The following is a 14,097-nucleotide window of genomic DNA, read 5'->3' on the forward strand; positions in this document are numbered from 1 at the left end:
GACACACACAGCAGGATATGTGTGTAGAGCTGGAAGAGGAGAGCCAGTGATTTACACTGATTACAGTGATCTTCAGTTCGTCTGGTCTGGAGGTCAGTTTGTATGTTTTAGTTCTGGGACAAACTTGTCTAAAAACTGAGAAATAGATGGATAACTTCCTCTCACAAGCATCTGGACAAACTCTGTTGAGGGTGACTCAATTTGAAATTTCTTTTGCAGATGTCCAGAATTTTTCAGATTTCCATTCATCAGCGTCTCTCACAGTGAATCCTGACAGAGTGCAGCACTTCACCTCTGACTCTGTCTCTCTGAGCTGTGAGGGAAACTCTACTGAGTGGAGAGTGAGGAGGTTTACTGATGATGGCTTCCCGTCACACTGTTCTACCTGGGGGACAATGACTGGATCAACATGTAATGTTAATAGGTTAGGGAACAGTAATGCAGTGTACTGGTGTGAGTCTGGATCAGCTTTCAGCAACGCAGTCAACATCACTGGACAGAGTGAGTATTAATCACATGTTACTGTCATCACCCTGAATCTGCTGATCTCTACATGAAATGTCATGTTGTTTGACTGTTTTCCAGCTGATGGTATCATCCTGGTGAGCCCTGTCCATCCTGTCACTGAGGGAGATTCTGTTTCTCTTGGCTGCAAGTTGAAGACACAAAATGTTCTTTCTAATGTGTTTTTCTATCACAATGACAAACTCATCCAACATGATACCAGAGAGGAGCTGATCATCTCTGCAGTGTCAAAGTCAGATGAAGGCTTCTACAAGTGTCAGTCCTCAGGAAAACAATCACCACAGAGTTGGATGGCTGTAACATGTGAGGAATCCTTACAGTTATTATTGGTAGTACAAGGGATCTTTGTAAATTGTGCTGATGACATATTTTACATGCTACATTTAACTGAATGTCATTATTATTTTCAGCAGTGTCCAGGTCTGAGAGCTCTTCATTTCTTCTTCCATTGATCGTTGGGCTGGTTTGTGGAATTTCACTGATTATTCTTCTGCTGCTGTTGTGTCTCTACAAACAGTCAAAGGGTGAGAACATTTCCTCCTGATATTAGATTGATTATAGTGTAATGATCAAAGTCACTGATGTATTCTGATTACTCTATGAGGACTGTGAAAGCAAGAGAACAATTAGTTTAAAATCATGTCTCTTTTCACAGATTCCTGCTTTATCAGGTTGGTACAACTCTCCTCTGTCTCATCTTCAACGTACTAGAATTACTTTCAGAGATTCTGATTAAATCTACTGGATTCAAATGTTTTGGTTTCACCAGGTCTCAGAGCACAAATCAGAGCTCTGCTACAGATCACATGATCAACCAGGATGAAGGTCAACAGAGTGAACATCCTTCTCCTCTCCACGGTCAGCCTTAACCCTGACTTTAGTTTCTGACTAATCTTTAATGATAACAGTTCACTTTTTCTTGCGATCCGATCTGAACCGTTACACAACTCACATAATGACATTAAATCCAACCTTGGCTTCATTTGACTCTGTAGGTGATGCTTGTGTCTATGAATCAATCAAAGGCCCTGAAGACATTGAAAATGTTACAGTATGTTCAGCAGTGAGGAAAGTAAAGAAGTGGGCCCTTTAGGATTATGTGCATTTATACATTAGTGTTTTTCAAGAGACAATCTGCGTTGTTCACCCGACATCCTAAGAATATGACCAAGATGAGGTCTTTCAGGAGCAATGCTCTTAGGTTCCTCCTGAATTTTGTTCAGCTCTGATCTACATCTGCTCTTGTTGTTGTTAGAGTTGTTGTTAGAGTTTAATGCTGCTGATGAGGTTTGATCACTTCAAAATCTAAGCTCGGATTAATTAGTTCAAGCTCGTTCTGTTTTTAAACTTAAAGATGAGACAACATTTTACAACAAATATAATATTAAAAGTTGTACACACTTTTTTCCAGTTAGTGATTCATATTTAACATGAATCTTTTTTTAAACACTAGAATGAGAAGATTTTCTGTAAATGACTGAAGTTCAAACATGTCAAAAACTATATTTCAGATGAATCCAGGGATGTCACATATTCTTTGATTGAGCTTAAAAACATCACTAAGAAGGGTGAGTGTTTTATGTGGAAACAACCACATACAAGATGTAGAACAAACAGCAGCTGAGACCCTTTTATAGACCAGTAGCATCTAAATAACAGATAATATCATCTGATCCTTTAACAGAGAAGAAGCAGAAACCAGAGGAGAGCTGTGTTTACTCTGCTGTGAAGACTGGATCATCTCCAGGTTTGATTCATTACAACAGTCCTGTCTAGACAAAGATCCTTCTTCTGTGTTGTACAGTTGAAACCTCAAGTGTGGCTTTGGTTTCAGATGACGGTCTGATGTATGAACAGGTTCTCTTCCATAAGAAAGGTAAAGCCAAGAGAGACAAAGGTGAGTCAAGTCTACGTCCACCTGCAGCAGTGATTGTTGGAACAGGATGATCTTAATAAGTTAAGTTAATCTTTTTCATGATAGGAATACCTGCTCCTGCAACTGCTGATGAAACAATTTATTCTGAAGTCAAACCAGCAAAAACTCTGGGTAACTGTACAGCTCTGAAATAGTATGTGCACTGAGATTTAATGCTGTGACGCTTGATTTGTGTTAAGGAAAAGTAAACTATATCTATGTAATTAATAAACACTGAAAGTCTCCTCTTCACCACCATATATCATATCTGGTTTGAGTTTGATTGTTGTTTGGTTTCAGGTCCATAAAGAGAGGTGCATCATCAATGAAACAAGACCGGACAACAACATGTAAAACAATATTCATCTGTAAACATGTGTTTGATGACATTTATTCTATCTAATTATTATTCTGTTATTATATCTATTGTTGTTGCATTGATGTGGTCAATCTGCAGGTTAAATACACCATCTATCTATAGACTGTAACATGATGTATATTCTACTTTATTTCTGTTTAGTCTCATCAATAACTCAGTTCATTAAAGTCAATTCAATGTTTAAATGACTGAATGATTGTTGAGTTTCATGGAAGTGTTTTTGGTTTCCATCACTCTGTGTCTCTTGTGCTGCTTTTGCTGCATTCTTACTGTCCTTTCTTCTTCTAGTGCTTTTGTTGTGTGCAGCACTGCCCCCATGTGTCACAATGAACAGTCTATGGCAAGGGTGTCGAAGTCAGTTTAGTTCAGGGGCCACATAGAGCACAATTTGATCTCTAAGGAGCCGGACCAATAATACAACAGCGTATTAATCTACAAATCATGACAATTCCAAATTGTTTCCTTTTGTTTTAGTGCATAGAAGCACATCATAGCTGCCACTACAGTATTTTGCAAAATAAAAGCGATATTTCTTGAAATTCTGGAACTTCATATGGTCACATGACCCCCTGCATCATCTCCGGTGACACCTGTGATGGGGGACAGCGACAAAAGTGTTTCCATTGCGATTTTGCGAATTTTTTTTTTTTTATATCGATACGTCTGGAAAAACCACCTTATGAGAGCGTGAAAATGTTTTAGCTTTAGATATTCAAAAGGAATTTCGAAATGTAAGCGTTTCCATTACCAGTTTATTTAGGATTTGAAAGTGTTTAAATTTAATGAACTTGGTCTATGGTCACAGTCAGCAGCAACAAGCTGAGCTGAAGACTGGAAGACTTTTGTTAGAGCACATTGTTTTCTGACCTGTAAGTGTCTCCATGAGTATAAAGAATGTAGTTACTAACTGTCCATTCTGCTACAGGTTTATTTCTATCTACTGACAATCAATGACCTCATCATTTCTATTTGCGACACCTTGACGCAGCACTTCCTAAGTGATGTGTGAAAGTGACGCATGCTCAGATCAACCACTTTGATAAAGTTCCGTTTTTTCTACTATTTTTCTCAGAAGACAACACATGGCCAGGAAGGTCAACAATTCATCCAAGGCATTTTATAAAACTTCATTTTCTTCTGTTTGTGTTTGCATGCATACACATACTGTATCTGCACACACCTCCCTTTAGATAACCAGCAGCATGGGTGCAGGTGCAGTGGGTTTAACGTTACTCAAAGACACACAGCAGGGAATAGGATTTGATGTAATGAGTGCAAATGCACTCAAATGCATTCAAGAGTTAACTTGACTTGTATCTACACAAAAGCTGTTAAACTGAGGACAGTGGTGTGAATTCTGTGGAAGAGAGAAGAAAGCAGACATTCACAAGGCACAATAAAAAAATAGACACGGTTCTTTCTTCCTCTCCGGATGCTGCAGTTGTTGCTTCCTGGTATGAAGTTGAAGTCTTTGTCTGAAGCAGAGTGACACGTTGTCAGTGCTGGATGTGAGGATGGGACACACTTTGCTCTGTGTGCTGGGGTTATTGTGTAAGTACATCACTTTCTCAATTTGAATGGTTCAGATGAAGGAAAATGTTTCAGATGAGAAGAACAGAGTGTCAGAGGTTTGTCTCAGAAAGCTTGAACACAACAGACTTGTGGTTTTGATAAAAGCATTTCCTACACACATTGGGCAGGATCCTGGAATATGTCTCTGAAAAGGGTGCGAAAATCTCACTTGTCAGACAGGATCAATAGGCAGAGCTGACTATTGGGAAGAGAGTGCTGGTGTTGTTAATATGTTGATGTATATAAATGGATTTCAAATGCACTGTGTCATTGAATTTTGATTCATAATAGTAGCATGACGTCATCTTCCAAAGTGTAATTCTTGGTATTACCTTTACGGCTCACTAATTGTTAAATTGTACACATAACCAACTTGCTGTAAGTGCCTTATCCAGGTAGTAGTTGACAGGAAGCCTCAGGTTCAGTGCCCCTTGGCCTAGATTATACGGGTCTCTGAAACACACAGAAAATGCTTCCTGATTTTACAGTTTGATGATAGTGTGAGCACTGTGCAAAAAGTCACACCGCAACATGCAGAACTCTGCTGGGGTCTGATGACAGCATCATTGCATATGTTTCTCAATATTTATTTGAAGTCGATGCAGACAAGGTACACTATGCATATTCAGCACAGCATGCAAAAATAAACACAATGCAAAATGTGGTGCAAACTGTCCAGATACGTACTTAATGTATTAACTCATGGTCAGTTTTTCTATTTTTAGATGTGAGTGTGAACTGTGTTTGTATTTGCAGTAGGTTGGCAGGAAGTGTTCGGCCAATGTGTTCTGTGGTCAAACAAACAAACAACAGTCGAGGGTGTCGGGTGAAGACGGTCGGAAGTGTTACTTTAGACAGGCCCTTTGGCAGGTGTCCTGTTTTAGTTTTGCAGCCAAGAACTGTGATACTGGTTAAGTGGCTAATAATGTGATAGATTGTTCATGTATTCACAGAGTGAATATGTGATATTCACATATCATGTAAATGACGTCTATGGAACACGAGAAGTTTCATATATTTCTTTTGAGTTTCATTTGAATAATCTCTGAAGTTTCAACTTTTGTTCTAGTGTTGAACACTCTTCTCTTCTTGGGGCATTCTCAAGGTAATTTCTCATGTTTACTTTTCATTTATTTATTCATTATTATACCTACATTATCCATTTCAGTGTGTTTTTCTGTGTCTGTTCTTCACAGATGGTAGACAAGAATAACTTGCCCATATATCTCTGTGATATTGCTTTTTGTGTAGTGTTTTATAAATGTTTAACTTTGCGTCTAGATGCTGTGCTGACTACTGACCCACACCGGTCCACTTTTTTCTCTGGTGAGTCTGTTACATTCATATGTGACATGAAGGAAGGAAGGGGCACTGACTGGGAATACACAATCTACAAGGATGGTCAAGAATTTGTTCTCTTCAACACACATCAACACCATGGCCTCAAATCTTTGGTGACAAATGACAGTGGGGAATATCAGTGCTGTGGCCGCCGGACGACGTTGAATCATACAAAGCTTCAACATTTTATTAACATGACCATGTTTGCAACATTTAGTTGTGGTATCTTAAAAGGCCGCACAGACACTGTATTTCAATACTACTAAATTTGCTTTTGTGTTCTCTGGCGCAACCCGCCAAATTTCTTTTATTCTTTTTTTATTGAATATGGTGTGTCTTTTACATCTGCCTGTGTTTTCTTCTGTTCCACTGCTATTTTGAGTGTAATTCATCTCCCAAAAAAGAGCAATTGACATAAGTTAAAAATGCATTTCTTGGATTTTGCCATTACTACATTTTTGTTGATATTGTGATAATATCGCAACATTTTTTATCCACAAAAATCGTCAATATTGTGACAGCCCTATTCCCAACCAATGTTTTCTTTTGCAGCAGCAGCAGCTGGGCCAATCAGATTGTTTGGGTCAGATTTCTGCAGTGACAGAAACATAACAGTAAAATGGTCACATTTGCCATCTGAGCGCAAAGGGCTTTTTTTTTCTCCATCTGAAAGACTTTATGAGGATATATATATATATATATATATATATATATATATATATTAGACTTTATGAGGTTATATATATATAAATATAGATTATACTGGCAGTAGAACAATGCTGTTCTGGAGACATAAACATATTAAGACTAAGCTTAAGCTTCATCTTTTCTATGACAACAGACAAACCCAAGGCCACACTGATACCAGGGGCAACAACCATACCAGTAGGAGGGAGAGTGACACTGACCTGCTCTGTGGAGCCCTCTGTTGGATGGAAATATGAGTGGTTCAGAAGTACCCCAGGAACCTCTGATGTTCAAGTCATAACAAATGATGGAGAAAACAGAGTGACAAAAGACAATCTACCGGTGCAGAGGAGGAAGAGACGAACCAGTTTACTACAGTCATACTAGCGCAGATGTCACCATTGAGATAACCTGTAAGTTTAGTGACTTGGTTTTAAATATTTATGATTTCATGATTATCACTAGAAAAAGTGTTAAACTTCGCTTCCATTTTCCTAATTGTGTCCCAACTGTCTGCTGAAAACAGTTTCTAACAAGGCTGTTGCAAAACAACAACCCAACTGGCCTCAGATATTCAGAGATGAGAAGATCACTCTGATATGTGAGGTCCAGGGAGGTGACGACACTGAGTGGAAGTATGAATGGAGAAAACCCAGGTCATCTACACACTGGACAAACAACAAATACTGGACTTTCACTGCTTCTGATTCCAGCAGTGGAGACTACAAGTGTAAGACCAGACTCAGAGATGACTCATATTCTTCAACAGAGTGGAGTGAAGCCATCACATTGTCAGTGTTTGGTAAGTCTTGTTTGTTGTTTGTGCAAGGTTCCAAATTGTAATTGTGATATTATTTCCCTGCAAACTACTCTGAGGTTAATATAATTAGGTCAACTTTTGTTCAGCTTTTACCTCACTTAATCCATATGAATACATTCTTATACATAAAGGCAAATCCTAATCTAACTCAGTTGACAACAGCTGTTAAAACATGTTGGCTCCTACAGTTCGATGAGATCCGCTGAAAGATATTCAAGGGAATATCCATGGCTAGAAACATGAACACTAATATGCATAACCTAGACAGAACCAATTCAATAAATAAAACACTGCATTCCCTGATTGAGAGTTTCTGTGAAACTATCCATTTGGATGGGAATTTCTGACTGCTAAATGGCAGTTTGGAGTATATGGCCTACTTGTATTCACTGTATCTACCCATAGTATCTATTGTATCTATCTATAGTTCTGGGTGAGAGATATAATCTCTCCATCATGTCCTGGGTTAGCCCAGGGGCCTCCTTCCGTTGGGACATGCCTGGAACTCTATAGTTTTGCTGCAAAAAATCAATTTCATCAAATCAATGTGGGGAATTATGGAAAAACTTGAGGGGAAAGGCTTGGGAGGAAAAGCTTTCCCAATCAGTGGCGTTTTGTTGTTGGATATCTGCATTTAGATTGGTACTGGATGCTAGAAGGACAGTAACAACTTTGATGATCACAGAAGATTGTAGGATGTTGGGGAGATTATGGAGAGTGGCAACTCAGGAATGGAAAGTAGGATTTGGCTTGGAATGTGCTCAGCCATGGAGGAGAACTGCCACAAGGATTCCTTCCTCGCACAGTTGCTTAGAAGATCATGCAATGTAGACAATCCAGTCACTCTGTATTTTTTGGACTTAAGGAAAGCTTATGAACATGGGTCCCAGAGAACTATTTGAAGTACCGAGGGAGTATGGGGCACTGGGCTGCTGCTAGAACCCATCTTGTCCTTATCATACTCTCCTCAGTCCTGTCTGCTCATGATATTCATGGACTGGATCTCAAGGTGCAGTTTGTATGAATAATTGAATCTACTTTTTTCAGATTATGTGGTCTTGTTGGCTTTCCTGGAACGTGACCTTCTGCACATGTTGTGATGGTTTTCAGTTCAGTTTGATGCAGCTGCAATGAAAATCAGTTCTTCAACTGAAGGTTGTAGTCCACTGACAAAAATGCTTGATGGCTTTCCAAGTTACGGGTGAGTTGCTTCACCAAGTGAAGGAGTTTGTGTATCTATGGGTGTTGTTCAGAAGTAGTGATAAAATGGAGCAGGTAGTTTGGTGTGGCAGGAACATTAACCATGTATCAATTCCCATCTGTTGTTTGGGTTGTGACTGAAAGTACCGCATTATGGATGTGAGTGGCCATACTAGCACATTGGATGGAGGGATGTCAGAAGAAAATAATTTCAGTCAGTCCTGCTTCACAGAACCAATACAAGTCTTCAACAACACATTCAGTTTGTTGTTCTGTTGTAGGTCTAAAAATATTTTGTGTCGGAAATATTACAGTATTTTAAAGTCTAATTATATTTCAAAAGTAGTGAATGTATTTAACTAAATAGCTTGTTAGTCATCCATTTAACTCTCTTTACCGCTGACTTCTCTCTGCTTCTCCCCCTCACTGTTTCCACACATTCAAGTGCAGGCGGGCTTCCTCCATTGATGGAATCATGTGTTGTAGAGAGCTTTACCATAGGTCGAGGGAGGAGTCAGTGGCAGTGCTGCCTTTAAGCGCGCTTGAAAAAATCTGGGAAGAATTGGGAGCATTTGTTTGTGGTGCCGCTCGTGAAATAAAATGCTTAACAAATGTTGTGTTTCGAAACAAAGACACGTGTATGAATTTAGATTTCTTAACAATTAATTGTGCAGCCCTACTGTATATTTAAAGCAGAAATACACAGAATTTGTACCAGCTATAATGTACCATCAGCACAGTCAAATGCTGCATTCTGAGTTAATCTCTTTCTAACAGGTAAACCCCAATCTGTCCTCTCTGAGTCTCCATCATGGCTGAGTCCTGGAGCCTCAGTTACTCTGAGCTGTGAGGTTGGACATCCATCTGCAGGATGGAGGTTTTACTGGTATAAAACTGTTCCTGATCTATCACACAAGTATCAATATTACAACTATGTGTCACACCGTGGTGAGGGTGTCTTGTCTTGGGGTTGTTTTGTCCTGTCATTTCCTGTTTTATTTTGAAAAGTAACTCTCCTCTCGTTTCAGGTCACTTGCCCTTCCTCATGTGTCACCAGTCTGATTGTCTTCCGTGATTCCTGATTGTGTCCACCTGTCCCCTATTTCCCTCCATGTGTTTAAGTAGTCTGTGTTCCCCTTGTCTCGTGCCAGAGTGTTATCGTCTTCAACCTGTTCTCGTGCCTTGTTCCATGTCTTCTACCAGAGAAGTTTCCAAGTAAGCCTGTGAATCCTCTCGAAGACAGAGTTTTTGTTTGTTAAGTTTTTTCTTAGTTTAGATCCTTAGTCCTGAGGTTTTCCTCCATTCGGAGTGTTTTGTGTTTTTTTTTTTTTTTTGATTTATTTCTTTGAATTGAGTTTTCCTCCTTCTGGAGAGTTTTTTTGTTTTCAGTAGTCAGATTAACATCTAGGTTTTTTGTAGCCATTTGTTTGTCCCTCTGTGAGGGATCTCTGAAGAATCCAAATAAAGCCTTTTGTCACCTCTGCATTCTAAATCCTGCTTTGAGTCTCGGCCTGACACTATGAGCTGCTTCCTGGTAGCATCAATGGAACTGAACAAGATTCCTACATCATTGATGGATAGACACACACAGCAGGATATGTGTGTAGAGCTGGAAGAGGAGAGCCAGTGTTTTACACTGATTACAGTGATCTTCAGTTCGTCTGGTCTGGAGGTCAGTTTGTATGTTTTGGTTCTGGAACAAACTTGTCTAAAAACTGAGGGAGAAATAGATGGATAACTTCCTCTCACAAGCATCTGGACAAACGCTGTTGAGGGTGACTCAATTTAAAATTTCTTTTACAGATGTCCAGAATTTTTCAGATTTCCATTCATCAGCATCTCTCACAGTGAATCCTGACAGAGGGCAGCACTTCACCTCTAACTCTGTCTCTCTGAGTTGTGAGGGAAACTCTACTGAGTGGAGAGTGAGGAGGTTTACTGATGATGGCGTCCTGTCACACTGTTCTACCTGGGGGACAATGACTGGATCAACATGTAATGTTAATAGGTTGAGGAACAGTGATGCAGTGTATTGGTGTGAGTCTGAATCAGCTTTCAGCAACGCAGTCAACATCACTGGACAGAGTGAGTATTAATCACATGTTTCTTATGTATGTGAATTATTACCTACAGCAGGTAAAATAATATTGAACACATCAAAATGTTTTATGGTAAACATATTTCTAAAGGTGCTATTGACATGAAATTCTCACCAGGTGTTGGTAACAGCTCAAGTAACCCAAACATAGAAAGAAACCAAAACAAATAAGTTCACAAATTAAGTTATGTGTAATAATATAAAATAACAGAGGGAACAAGTATTGAACACGTAGAAAGGGAGGTGGAAAAAGGCATAGAAAGCCAGGATACCAGCTAAAATCTATCAGTGATCAGAAAGCCAAATGAATATCAGCTGGTTCAGTCCAAACTGATGACCTATAAAAAGGTGTGTCATTACCAAGGTGTCACACAAGGAACATCTCATGATGGGTAAAAGCAACTCTCAAGACCTTCGCAACCTTATTGTTGCAAAACATTATGATGACATTGGTTACAGAAGGATTTCTAAACTTCTGAACATTCCCGTGGGCCAAGGGCCACTTGTGGAGAGACCTGGAATTAGTAGGTACAATTGTTTCAAAGAAAACAATAAGCAATGCACTCAACGGCCATGGCCTGTATGCACGCTCACCACGCAAGACTCCATTTTTGAAGAAAAAGCATGTTGAAGCTCTTTTAAAGTTTGCTGCACAACATCTGGACAAGCCTGTAAAATACTGGGAGAACATAGTCTGGTCAAATGAGAGCAAAATTGAACTCTTTGGATGCCATAAAACACACCATGCTTGGAGGACAAAATGCACTGCAAATCACCCCAAAAACTTCATACCGACAGTAAAGTTTGGAGGTGGAACATCATGGTGTGGGGCTGTTTTTCTGCATATGGTACTGGCAAACTTCGTATAATTGAAGGGAGGACGAATGGAAAAAGCTACCAAGAACTTCTTCAGAAAAATCTGCTGCCATCTGCAAAGAATGATGAAAATGAAACGAGGGTGGACATTTCAGCAAGACAATGATCCCAAACACAGAGCCAAGGAAACTCTCAACTGGCTTCATAGAAAGAAAATAAAGCTGCTAGAATGGCCCAGCCAATCACCTGACTGGAATCCAACTGAAAATCTATGGAAAACTAAAAATCAGAATTCATAGAAGAGGCCCACGGAACCTTCAAGATTTAAAGACTGTTTGTGTGGAAGAATGGGCCAAAATCACACCTGAGCAATGCATGCGACTAGTTTCTCCATACAGGAGGCGTCTTGAAGCTGCCATTATCAACAATGGATTTTGGTGATAATAAGTGTGTTCAATACTTGTTCCCTCTGTTATTTTACATTATTACAAATAACTTAGTTTGTGAACTTATCTGTGTTGGTTTCTTTCTATGTATGAATTACTTGGGTTGTTACCAACACCTGGTGAAAATTTAATGTCAATAGCACCTTTAGAAATATGTTTACAATGAAAAGTGATGACGTGTTCAATACTTATGTTACTCGCTGTATATGACAAGATAGTTCAGCAGCACACACATCACTACATAACAACATAAAGCACAGTGCACACAGGCAATAAAAACTAAACATTAAATTAATACAAATCGTGACAATTTTCAAAACCTTAGAGTCGGCTCATCAGTTAACTGACAGAAAATAGTAACATATTTCATACCCTGATGAACATTTACTTGTGATTTGCCAAACTCTCCACTAAACTCCACATCTCTAATCACCTTGTGCTGAAACTAAACTATATTTTAGGGTATGGACTCTGGGTGGTTTCAATAAAAAGCCAATCTACTTCATTGATAACTGGTGTTTAAAAATTAAAGTTATAATCTATAGCAGTGGCTCGGTGGTTAGCGCAGATGCCTCCCAGCAAGAAGGTTCTCTCCGGGTACTCAAAGACATGCTCGTTAGGCTAATTGGTGACTCTAAATTGACCCTAGGTGTGAGTGTGAGTGTGAATGGTTGTTTGTCTCAGTGTTAGTCCTAGAAATAGGCTGGCGACTTGTCCAGGGTGTACCCCACCTCTCCCCCGATGCCAGCTGGGATAGGCTCCAGCAACCCCTGCGACCCTAGCGCAGGATTAAGCGGTACGGAAGATGAGAAGATGAGATATTTAGTATTGCCTTGCATGAGCTACTGTAAAATTGAAACAAATATTGTTCTTTGTATGAGGAATTGAATACCTTTCGTTTTTTTAAAGTCAACTAATATGTGGTGAAAGTCTAGTCTACGTTGATTAGTCGATGACATCACACATGAAAAACCCAGTAGAAAGTTATGCTTTGTAACAATGGAATCTTGACTTGAATACATATTGTAGGTGTAAAGGTGTCATAACTTTAAGCGATGAAATTCACCATCAAATAGTTGACATGCAAGCCCCTTCTCTCTGTTGCCACATGGTATTTAGTGAAGATGTAAATTGACTGTCATTGAGAGGATTTGGACCATTCCTTTACTAACGTTAGCGATGCCTTTTCATGTCACAGCAGACTGAGCTTTGTCTTCAGTGAATTATTTCAACCTACTTGATGACCCACTGTGTTCCTCATATGTCTTCTCAGAGGTGTTCGTGTTGTTATTGCAGCATGATTGGTGACTAGTCGACTTCCTGCTTAAAGTGTCATGGCACAGCTGTAAAATCGACTAGTTTGCATTTGCATTGTACTTTTAACCCTGTATCACAATCTTCCATTTTACCACTTTTCCAGATAAAGACATCATCCTGTTGAGCCCTGTCCATCCTGTTACTGAGGGAGATTCTGTTTCTCTTGGCTGCAAGTTGAAGACACAAAATGTTCTTCACAATGACAAACTCATCCAAAATGATACCAGAGAGGAGCTGAATATCTCTGCATTGTCAAGGTCAGATGAAGGCTTCTACAAGTGTCAGTCCTCAGGAAAACAATCATCACAGAGTTGGGTGGCTGTAACATGTGAGTTTGATTTTATGTGTTCCGTCTTTCATAGTGTGATACAGTGTGGGATGAATGAAAGGTCAAAATACCTGAAATGTATAAATAATATCTACCAAGATGTTAACAAAGGTGAGGGGAAATTACTTGGCTTGGGAAATGCCGAGAACTTCCTGTGAAACTTTGTGTGATGTCAGAATGTCTATGAATGGTTTATGTCATAGGTCTTCAAGACGGGGTTCGCATAGGTACTGCAAAATCTTTGGTTGATTATATATATATATATATATATATGTATATATATATATATATATATATATATATATGTGTATATATATATATATTTTTTTTTTTTTACTATATATTTTTTTTATACTACACTATAAAATTAAACAATATGCCTAATTAAGCAAGAATTTTTATTCTAAAAAGAGGACACGCACACCATCTCTTTTATGCTCTTTAATTCAAGAAAGAATTTCACAGAAAAATGTGTCGGCACAAGGCAAAATGTCTCAAACTCAAATGTATCATTTCAATTATCATTGGAATTGGATATCATCATTAAATCATTAAGTCTTTCTCACATATGCCATTACATATGTGTAACAGGTCCCAGGCAGAGTACCTGTACACAGATTAGACTCCTGTAAAACAGGAGAAAGAATTAGACA

At 39.0% G+C, this 14,097-nt stretch overlaps 2 protein-coding genes across 2 annotated transcripts in view; both read left to right on the plus strand.

Annotated features, from left to right (window-relative positions):
• LOC125012512 overlaps positions 1-14,097 on the plus strand; it is a 250,334-nt gene that overhangs the window by 106,306 nt on the left and 129,931 nt on the right. Inside the window, exons 29-31 of the mRNA XM_047592531.1 lie at positions 2,037-2,093; positions 2,210-2,272; positions 2,360-2,422. Of these exons, the coding sequence (XP_047448487.1) occupies positions 2,037-2,093; positions 2,210-2,272; positions 2,360-2,422 (183 nt within the window). The remainder of the gene's footprint in view (positions 1-2,036; positions 2,094-2,209; positions 2,273-2,359; positions 2,423-14,097) is intronic.
• LOC124996339 overlaps positions 4,314-14,097 on the plus strand; it is a 148,258-nt gene continuing 138,474 nt past the window's right edge. The window contains exon 1 of the mRNA XM_047569227.1: positions 4,314-4,370. The gene's annotated coding sequence lies outside the window, so the exon portion shown is untranslated. The remainder of the gene's footprint in view (positions 4,371-14,097) is intronic.

This window comes from Mugil cephalus, chromosome 1 (genome assembly GCF_022458985.1).
Source record: "Mugil cephalus isolate CIBA_MC_2020 chromosome 1, CIBA_Mcephalus_1.1, whole genome shotgun sequence".
In the NCBI taxonomy this organism is placed as follows: Eukaryota; Metazoa; Chordata; class Actinopteri; order Mugiliformes; family Mugilidae; genus Mugil; species Mugil cephalus.